Raw genomic sequence first — 10,481 nt, 5'->3', positions numbered from 1 at the left:
GCTCTTCCCCCCACCCCAAATATCACAGCATCTTTTCAAATCCTTGACCTGTATCTTTCTAAAAAATGTTCAGAAAGTTGTGCTTTTACGGCTGATGTAACAAAATTCAGGGGAAGCCAAATTAGGCGTTTCTAGCAAATGAGTTGTTTATAGGCACTTGCCCCACTCTATTAACTCACATTCCTGGTTTTTGATGGTGTCTGCTCCCACACACTTTCGGAGCTGTGGCAGACTGAATCAGGAAACGTGAATGGCAGTCTGTGTTACGGCTCATTTCTGATTTGTGAGACGCACTGAAACAAACCCTGAATTAAAACAGTTCCCAGCTGAGGCGCGACTCACAGCTGACCCTGAGCACTGCTAATGACGAAGAAGAAACGAGACACTTTTCCTTGTGCGGACCTGACTGTCCTTAGAAAAGGATAGATCCTGCCGTGCTGCGAACTGCAGTACACAAACCGAACAATCATCGTGGTTGTTATCAAGAAAAGGTCTGAATAATATGGTAAGTGTGTTTCCAGTTCGAAGTCTGTCTTGGCATAAACGGTAGGTGTGAGACTTTGAGAAATCATCGCTTACAGGTTTAAGAGGTCAGTGTGTTTCTCACTGCAGTCAAAGCAGGAAGTAATAAAGAGAGAAACTGAGAGTTTATGCAGGTCAGGACTTGTTGTAGCCTCCTCAGAGAGAGCAGAGGAGTAAACTGGAGTCCTCGCACCAATTAACTTTTTTTTCTCATTTTTCACAGGACAGGATTTTCCTCGATACGATATGCCAGGAGGAAAACCTGCCCAAGTTTACCGATTGCTGTACTAAAAATGATCCTGAGAGAAACTACTGCTTCCTCTCCCTTAAAAATTCATCGAGAGGGATCATATCTCCTTTTGAAAAGCCAAATGCTGAAGCTGCCTGCAAAAATCATTCACAGCAGCAACTGCCATTAACAGGATAGTAAGTAAATAAATCAGAGATTTGTTGCTTAACTGTAACAGTTATGGGCCTGGGGACAGCAAATGCACTATCCACCAAAAAGTTCAGTCTAAGCTTTTCGGTAATCTTGTATTCATTTTTCTTCCTAATATAAATTACTTGCATAATTCATCTAGCTGTAATTGTCATTATGCAAAGCCTGTTCCCCCACCTCCTGCTTTGGATATAGTTCCAAATGACAAACGAGCTGGCCTAGTTTATTGTAGCTGAAACCAAGCACCTCCCTTCAGTCCTTAAAAGCCAAGCACAACTTTTGCTGCCTCTGAGCCACAGCTGGCAGGATCTGAGACTTCTATTTCCAGGAAAACGTCAGCCCCATCAGAATTTTCCAAGATAAACACCACGCTATAAAGCTTGTCGTTATGACAGGAAAACAATCACTTCTAGTAGATATCATTTTAATATACGACAGATACTGCAATAACACTGCTGCCGCCTGCACGTAGGTAGTTTCTCCGAAACTAAGGACATTTTTCTCCGGGTTTTAGTTTCATCTACGAGGTTTCCAGAAGGCATCCTTTCCTCTATGCCCCAACAATCCTTTCTGTTGCTCTCCGGTACGATGACATGATGAAGAATTGCTGCGGAAGTGCTGAAGACCCCACTCACCACCTGGAGGAATGCTTTCAGAGACAGGTATTCCGTCACAGGGGTTTAGTTTATTCACGCGCAACCAGGGACTTCCTATAGCTGAACAGATACCAAAGCAGAGATATCAGCCATTTCTTTTTCAGCATCCGAATCTGATATTATAACTCACCTAGTTAAGGACAAGCTGAAATCAGGCTTAAATGCTCCTTTGCATTATAGTTTGAACTGCTCAATAAGAATTCCCAACTGCGGGGTGTTGGGCAGATAGAGCTTTACGGGGAGCCCAAGGAAGTCCCCGCTCCCCGTGACAGCGTCGTTGCCCACCCCGACTCTGCCACCGGCGCTGGGTCTGTCGTAAGGACGCCGAGGGAGGATGTGGTGCTGTGCATAGTGCACAGGTCTGACAAACTGCTGGTACCCCACGACACATCTCCTGCTCAGCCGAGAGTTTGCAAAGACGCAGCCCACACGTAATCAGTGTCAGAAATTCAGAGGAAAATACCTGTAAGCGGTGTAAAATACGGATGAGGAACCTGCCCTTGCTGAAGAGCTGATTATGGCCTTCGTGCAGTTTGGCTGGGCCACAAGTGGTGGCATAGTTAATGGTACATTAGCTAATAATAACGAAGAGCCGGTCAGGTAATTCCCAGGTGATGATTTCTTCCCCTACGCTAAAAATACTGAAACCGTTGTCTAAAAGGCTTCTGGTTTCTTTTCACAGAACACTTACTTAATAACTGCTGGTGAATAAAGAGCAAGCACAACAGTTAGTTCGGGAATGGCTATAAACTGGCAGAGGGCAGGTTTAGATTAAACATTAGGAAGAAGTTTTTCACTTTAAGGGTGGTGAGGCACTAGAACAGGTTTCCCAGAGAGGTTGTTGAGGCCCCATCCCTGGAGGTGTTCAAGGCCAGGCTGGAGGTGGCCTTGGGCAACCTGGGCTGGTGGGAGGTGTCCCTGCCCATGGCAGGGGGGTTGGAACTCGATGACCTTCAAGGTCCTTTCCAACGTGTACCATTCTATGATTCTAGGATTCTACGATATCACGGCTTGGACAGCATTCTTCTTTCAGTATTAAAAAATCCCTCTTTAAAAAAAGCCATCGCCACAACAGTTTTAGCATAGAGCGTTGTCTTGTGTTTTCTTCCACTTCCATGGTTTGCACCTTCTTTCCGCCAGGCACCGAAGGTGGTGAAGCCAATAAAAGAAGATGGCCTGAGGCAGGAACACACATGTGGAATCCTGAAGAAGTTTGGAGAAAGGACCTTAAAGGCTTTGTGAGTCTTCCCCGCGTTTATCGTTATTTTGAAATGCAGCGGGCATGTTGTGCGTGAGCTGTGGATGGCTCCACACCTGCACCCAGTACAGTGACCCCAAATAGCAGCCGTGGCCTTTTTGTATGCAGGTCACTAGCAGCATCTAACAAGGAAGACAGATTCGGAATATAAATGTGTGCATGACAGCAGTCAGCGTTTCCTTACAAACTGCCACGAGCTTTCAAAATCTAATCCCAAAGTGTGAAAGGAACACATCTCTGTGGGATGAAAGTTAGAGAGATTGTGAGAAAAACACAAGTCATCTCTCTCAACCATTTTTGATGCAAGGTTGCTGCTGTAATTTCATGCTCACCTACCTCTCTTTCCACCACCTCACACTGAAATTCACCCAGGATCCTTAGGTAACCCTGAAAATCTCAGCTAGTGGCTTCAAGGGACATTTATTTGTTAACTTCAACAGGAGCAAGGAGAGACCCCTCCTGAGCAGTTTGGATAACCCCTCCACAGAAGATCAATGATAGCTTTCACGGTGTCATGCTGTGAATATAAACAATAACCATTTTTCTTTGTTGTAGGAAACTTGCTCAGATAAGCCAAAAATTCCCCAAAGCTGATTTTGCTACTGTTAACAAACTTGTGATGGACATTGCTAACATGCACGAGGACTGCTGTCGTGGAGATATGCTGGACTGTATGCACGATAGGGTAAGACGTTTAGTAGTTACATGTCTGCAGAAATGGAATGCTTTTTGTTGTTTTCTGATATTTTTTTTTCCCCTCTTATGCTGTACTGATTGCTCTCCAAAACTGGAGTTTAACTCTTCAGTTTAAAAACCCGGTTGATTTTCCCATTTGACTTTTCCTGGTGTGAAATCATCAAGAAAGGCAGAAAGATCACTTTGTGGCTAAAATGACCTAACACTGCTTCAGCAGATTTGGTTGCAGCTCCTAGCTGTGACATCGATTTCTATGCAGCTTCTGGCAGAACACAGTGTCTGCCCGTCCTCCCTTCTCTGCCTTCTTCTCACGTACCCAATCCTTCACTCTCACCGCTTCTCTGTGGTATGTGGCGACACAGGGAACTTCTCGGTTTAGGTGGTTCCCTAGCAGCACCTATCAAACAGCAAGCAAGGGACTGCAGCAAATAGATCGCCAGGGCTTCAGCCTTCTTCCTGGCTCTGCCAGATGTCTGTCACAGAGCTTCGGCCAGCCGCCTCCGCTCTTTGGGAGTCACCTTCCCTGCCTGTAAAATGGAGATAAAAACACTGATCCAAAACCGACCAAAATCTGGTGCCCTTCATCCCCATTTTTGCTTTACAGGAAGAGATTCTACACTATGTCTGCACCCACCAAGACATCCTATCAAGTAAAATTAAGACGTGCTGTGAAAAGCCTCTGTTACAACGAAGCGAATGCATAGTTAACGCAGAAAATGATGACAGACCTGCTGGCTTGTCCCCTCACGTCAGGGAGTTTATCGAAGACAAAGGAATATGCGAACGTTTTGCCCAAGAACAAGATACCCACTTAGCCAGGTAACGCGGGTCTTCCTCTACTCTTCAATTTCGCTGTTTCAATACTTGCATCACAAGATGAGAGTTTGGGGGTTCTAGCCCGGCTTATCAGCCTTGGCTTTGTCTGCTCCGTGGGCGTGCGGGCACGGGATAGTGTGCAAGTCGAACTCGAAAAACTCCATCTCAGACGATCTCCACTCAGCCCTAGAAGGCGTGGAACGGGAACAAAGGCAGAGCAGGGCAGAACTGTTATTTCAGAGACAAAATTGAAGAGGCAGATGTGAAACTTAGCTACTATCAGTTCTGCTCTCAGGGCCAAAATACAGCTTTGAGCCGCTCTTTAGTGGTAATTTAAAAAACCCACTTGTTTAAGTCAAACTCCGGTCGTGATTCAAACAGGATCGGTCCATTTCTGTTCCAGCTGTGTTCCTTTGTGCCGGGAAGCCCTGATCCTACCTGTAGTAAACTCAGGCGAGAATGCCGCAGGCTGCAACAGAAACAGCATCGAGTCCCAAAACCAAAGAATTCCCTTCAAACAGTACACGGCACTTTCGTTTATGAAAAGTGCAGCTAATTGATTGGGCACAACTGCCGTGGGGGGTGACTGCCTCAGCACAGCTAATCTTTTCAATGTCTACCCAGAAATGGGTCTGTTAGTAGAAATTACTTCATCATGACTTCGATAGGATCACACAAAGAGCGAAACCCCAAGCCCCGCAAAGCTCTAAGCCAGGCTTGACCCAAGCTAACACTGAGCTGGGACTGTTACACGCACAGGACTTGCTCAGGCACTGCTGTGCTCAGGCAGCCACCATTTGTTCAGGTTCAGTGCCAGGCTGAGACGCTGGGAAATCCTCCCCGTTCCACCGTACCTCTGACAAAACCATCCAGAACGCACTCCTGCTGTCACTACCATCCCCGACCCCTGGAGGGCAGTTGTGTCAGCTTATCTCTAATTGCTGCTATTCCACATCTTGCAGGTTTCTGTATGAATATTCCAGGAGACACCCTGAATTTTCTGCTCAGATGCTTTTAAGAATCGGTAAAGGATACGAGGACCTGCTGAAAGAGTGCTGCAAAACTGGTGCTCCAGACGACTGCTGCAGCAGAGGGGTGGGTGCCATCCACCTCCACACAACGTACGGGTGGACTCACGCGTGTGACCACACGACTGGTTCTGGCTAGGGAATATCCCTGCCCCAGGTCTAGAGCGAGTACCCACAGCTCCGGTAAAAAACCCGGCAAATATTGCAAGGCCCGACTGCTTCCCGTATGGAAAAAGCATCAGCAGAGCCTTCGCAATCTTCAACTGAGAAGCAATTTAACATGGATCAACAGAGATGCTGGGGAAAGGGATGGAGCTAATATTTGTGTGAGCTCTGCTCGCTTTCGGGCTCCCTAGCGGTGCCAGTTGTCTTCTTGACAATGTAGAAGGCGCTCATGGTTATTGTCTCAGAGACAGCAGCGTTGTAAATACGCGGTGGCAGGTAGGAGCCACCCTGTGTCTCAGCCCCAGCCTTCCATCAGTTATACGAAGTTAAGTATTTCCAGGGGATTGAAGGTGGAGATTTATCACTTTCAGGCAGTTTAGAGAGGTTTCAGACAGATGAAGACTTTCTAATGGCATTAAAAAGAGGTGGTATTTATCAGGTGAGAGGAAGCTATGGATATCCAGGCAATACCACGAGGCAGGAGGGTGCGCTGCATTCCCCCCGAGACAATGACTCCTCAAACTACCTTATTTTTTTCAGGAGGAAGAACTGAAGAAACATATATATGAAACCGAAACTGTCATGAAGACGAGCTGTGACATTTACAAGGAGAAAGGAGATTACTACTTCCAAAACGAGTATTCCTTTTTCACATGCTTACATTACTCCTGTGCCAGCTGCGCACAACTCGGGCTGGAGTCAAGCCACATGTCAGAAAAGCTTGGCTAAAAACCACCACTTGAACATTTAAACCAATGTATTAATGATTTTTAGGTTGTTTGTTTTTTTTTCTTTTCCAAGATAGCGTTGTGGCCTCTCATGAGTTCTGTCCTTAACTTTACTCATGAAATGTGAAGCGACAACTTGATCAATCTCCCGTCCATGTTTCCTATGATGTTCTCGCTTTGCAGCTGCATCTTGAGCTGCGAGCTGTAACTTAAAAGTCATAAATTTGGCCAAAAGACAGTTGCTGTGTCTTCAGCAAAAGACTTTGCCCTATCCAGCTCCTGCAGCAGATGTAAACCTTAACATTTCTAACACAAATCTAACTACAGTAGACGGAGCAAAACTGCACCAGCTGAACCGTCTACTCTGCTGCAATGCAACATGCAGGCACAAGCCTCCTGGGGGAACTTTGGCCCCGATTTGCAATGTTAATTAGCGCGTGCCTAACAAAGTATGTAAGCAATCTCAGTGAAACCTCCAAACTGCTTGCATACTTCAAATTAGGCTTCAGCTAGCCTCCTCTGGGGAGATCTGTCGGGCTTTCTGCGCTCCCGTACAGGTCTGATTTTTAAAGAACATTTGGAAATAGGGGTTTCCAACAAACCCGGTGGGCTGCTTCTGCTTGCCCTAACAGGTGTTCAGGTTTTCCGGCCTACGAGGGTGAATAAGCGGTCTTTTAAAAAGAAAAAACAAGTGAAATTTTTTGAGCTCATCTTCTGCTCTCATCCAGTGTGCCAAGAAGTCACTCCAGTTCAATTTTGCTCTTGGACAAGCTGCCCGCGCTCCCAGGGCAACAAATAACACCTAAAACACATATGTACCACCTGGTAAGAGGGCCCACCAGCATGTAACTGGCCGCTGTATCCCTAATTTTATTTGTTTAACCTGTTAAGAGACTGGTCAGAAAAAGGAGAGTGCTCAAACCAACAGAGCAGGCTTACACTTGCTGACTTGAGTTTATGAACGCCAGGCTTCGTCCTGCCCGTGCACTCCTGAGCGTTCGGGGGGGTTTGGCTGCAGCTTGACGCGTGCGAAGGCACCGGCTCGCTCACTGCTGCCTGGCGGAACAGAAACACCAATATCAAAAGAAATTATCATTTCAGGCTTCTCATGAGCTTCACCAAGAAGATGCCTCAGCTGACATCCGCCGAGCTGATAAAATTCACCAAGCAAATGACCGCAATCGGCGCCAAATGCTGCCAGTTGAGCCAGGACAAGCTACTGCCTTGTGCCGAGGAAAACGTGAGTATTTTTCTTCTCTATCTTGGTCCTACTTTTTCTTGAAACTCTGCCACCAGTTCTGCTGCCAGCAGAGTTGTAGAGCTTGGAGTAAAGGTAAATGAGAAAAAATGTTTACTGAGCTTTTGACCTGGCCTGAAGATGTATTTCCAGGTCTGAAATAAGCGTAACTCAGCATCGTTGCAGTTAACGCTTGAATTAAATGACAGGAGGATCAGGAACTTGTCAGGCCGCTGTGGGGCAGTTCACAGTTGCGCAGCGCGGGCAATCCCGCCCTGCTCCCTCTGAAGCTGATGATCTCTCTTCCCAGTTCATCCTTCCTAGATCCCTGAAGCTCTAGTGCTCTGTGAAAAGGATCAGTTTTGTTCAGCTCTTCCCTAAGAATTCTCCAGGCCTGTAAGCCGACCCCCTGGAAAAGCTTCAGCCTGTCCTCCAGCCACCCCTTTGTAGAACATCACGTTTACAAGAACATAACCGCAGAAACCCTCCCGATGAGAACAAATCAAATGCAAAGATAGTCCCTAAAGCTGCACATACATATTTATTCTGGAAAACCTGAGCCATCTTTGCACTGACAAAAGTCAGCATTCAGTAGAAATACAAACTATTACCTATCTTACCAACAAGGTTTCATTTAAATTCTCAGTTATAAAAAAAAATAACTTCACTAAGAGCAGCATGATTTCAGGGATTTTTGTCAATGAAAAAAATAATGTAAAGTTGTCTCTTGGTTTGGTTTTTTTTTTTTTTCCACTTCTCTTGGTAAAGCTGGATCTCGTGCTTGGAGAAATATGCAGAAGGCACCTGAGCGATCCAATAAACCCCGGAGTCTGCCACTGCTGCAGCAGCTCCTACGCCCTCAGGAGGCCGTGCATGGGGAAACTAGAAATGGATGAGCACTACGTGCCCTTGGCACTGACTCCCGGGCTGTTCACTTTCCACGAAGACTTGTGTACCTCTGAAGAGGAAAAACTACAGCACAAGAAGCAGGAGTAAGACGTGCCTGTTTGTTACCCCAGTGTTTCTTACTCTTATCCTGGCGACGCGCCCTTTTCCCTTGTCCACCCTGGCTGGCCTTCTTGTGCCGCACTTGGCTAGCGGAAAACCAGCCCTATGTCCCCCACCCCCTCTCCCAAGCTCCTCGTCTTTCCTCTCGCGCTAGTCCCACTTTCTTCTGCTTTCTGGTTGAACGTGTATTAACTTACGCTGGATTAGAACATCATTTTCAGAGGTGGGGAGCTGCGTGGGTGCACCCCGCCAGAAAGGAAGCCACAGGTGTGCAAAGCTGGATCTGCTACACCTGCCCTCCCACCGCCCTTCACGGGCACTGCACAAGGCCCGGCATCAAAAGACAGCAGAAGGAGGATGAAGCTGCTGCCTGAAGTACGGCACGGCCTTTATGGCTTAATTAGGGCTCATTTCCCAGATGGGAAAGCCCACCCATTTTTCCTCATCCCACGCACTCCTTCAGTCTCAGAAAAGCTCTGGAGTCTGGTGGCCTTGGTCAGAGAAAACTTGCGTGAAGGACAGCCCCCCCCCCCCCCCCCAGTCACTGCAAGAAACAAATCCCTCTTTAGCCATTAATTGTGCTGTGGTGGACCCGCACTGTCCTGAGCCCTCTGGAGCAGTGCCCAACACAGGCACCACCTCCACGGTTTCTCACCGATATTCATGGCGCAGCACCTCCAAACCCGACCACCGATCTCTTATCTCACAGGGGAACGGGGCGCATCTTTGCTCCCCGCTACAAATACTGTCTGGGTGGTGAATGAAAATGACAAAGCTGTAGCAAGGGAGGGAGAGGGAGAGTGCAGGACTAGTGCTTGAGGAGCGCTGCCTCACCTGCGGCTTCACAGGGCTCGCTTGGCTTTTCCTGCAGGATGCTCATCAACCTCATCAAGTACAAGCCCCAGATCACACAGGAACAGCTGAGCTCCGTCACGGCCGCCTTCACCACCATGAGGGAACAGTGCTGCAAAGAGGAAAACCGGGAGGCGTGTTTCCTGCAAGAGGTACCGTTTCTGTTTTCACCCACACCTTCGGAACCGAAACGCAAACACGGAGTACAGGCAAGAGTGTACGTTCTTCCACTGAGCAGCAAAAGCAACGCCTGGCTAACCAGAACTCCTGCCGCTGCGTTTGCAGGCACAAAGTGTTCTGCTAGCACGAGTAGATCGGTGTACCAGCTGAATGATCGCTAGAGAGTGCATCTAAGGAGTCTTGAGTTTCTGTGCAGCAACTTATAGACACAGTCAACTACAGCTGTTGCTTCTGGGCAGTCCCTGGGACTTGCACTGGGGACGGACACGGGCAAAGGTCTTTCCCTGGCTAACAGTTCTTAACTGAATTTCTCTCGAAAAGTTCCTCTGCGATAGGGAGAGAAAGGATATATTCAAAAGCATTTTCCCTGTTTATTCCCCCGACATCCATTTTCCTCTTGTCTTTCCTCTGTTACTTCACCTCGCTGAACTTCAACTGCAGAGCTCCGCTGGCTTCTCTTTACCCTCCGGGAAATCTGCTTTTGCATACTTCTCTTCTCTTTCTTCCAGCTGTTCCTTAACTGAACTTCAGCAAACCAGCCACGGCCCTTGAGCCCTGCTCGCTCTTTTCCTATGTCTTTGCCTTGCTTTGCTTTGAATAATAAAGTACAGAAAATTCTCTTTTATTAATGAGCGATTTCCATCTCTGAATACCCCCAAACAGCGTATCCGCAAAGAAGCGTTCTGCTAACTCCTCCTGATAGAACTGCATTGGAGGATTTTTCCGACAAATACCAAATCCTCAAAGGCAACTCGAGCTGAACGCTAAAAGCAAAACATTTATTAAACACAGTGATTTATGTATATGCACTTGGCATATACACTGTTTGCACACAACTAGCAAAGATGAACCGTTACCTACCGCCGCCACGCTCGTTAAACTTGTTCACAACTATA

At 47.2% G+C, this 10,481-nt stretch overlaps 1 protein-coding gene across 1 annotated transcript in view; it reads left to right on the top strand.

The window, feature by feature from the left end:
• The window catches only part of LOC104288320 (alpha-fetoprotein-like), a 19,579-nt gene extending 9,833 nt beyond the window's left edge, over positions 1-9,746 (top strand). The window contains 10 exon segments of the mRNA XM_009887106.1: positions 746-948; positions 1,476-1,623; positions 2,758-2,855; positions 3,431-3,560; positions 4,176-4,390; positions 5,350-5,482; positions 6,121-6,222; positions 7,462-7,559; positions 8,313-8,550; positions 9,402-9,746. Coding sequence (XP_009885408.1) covers positions 746-948; positions 1,476-1,623; positions 2,758-2,855; positions 3,431-3,560; positions 4,176-4,390; positions 5,350-5,482; positions 6,121-6,222; positions 7,462-7,559; positions 8,313-8,550; positions 9,402-9,746 — 1,710 coding nt within the window.
• The last annotated feature ends 735 nt before the right edge of the window (positions 9,747-10,481 follow it).

This window comes from Charadrius vociferus, unplaced genomic scaffold (genome assembly GCF_000708025.1).
Source record: "Charadrius vociferus isolate BGI_N301 unplaced genomic scaffold, ASM70802v2 scaffold376, whole genome shotgun sequence".
In the NCBI taxonomy this organism is placed as follows: domain Eukaryota; kingdom Metazoa; phylum Chordata; class Aves; order Charadriiformes; family Charadriidae; genus Charadrius; species Charadrius vociferus.
The sequence above is the reverse complement of the archived record's forward strand: the minus strand, read 5'-3'. Positions and strand labels throughout refer to the sequence as shown.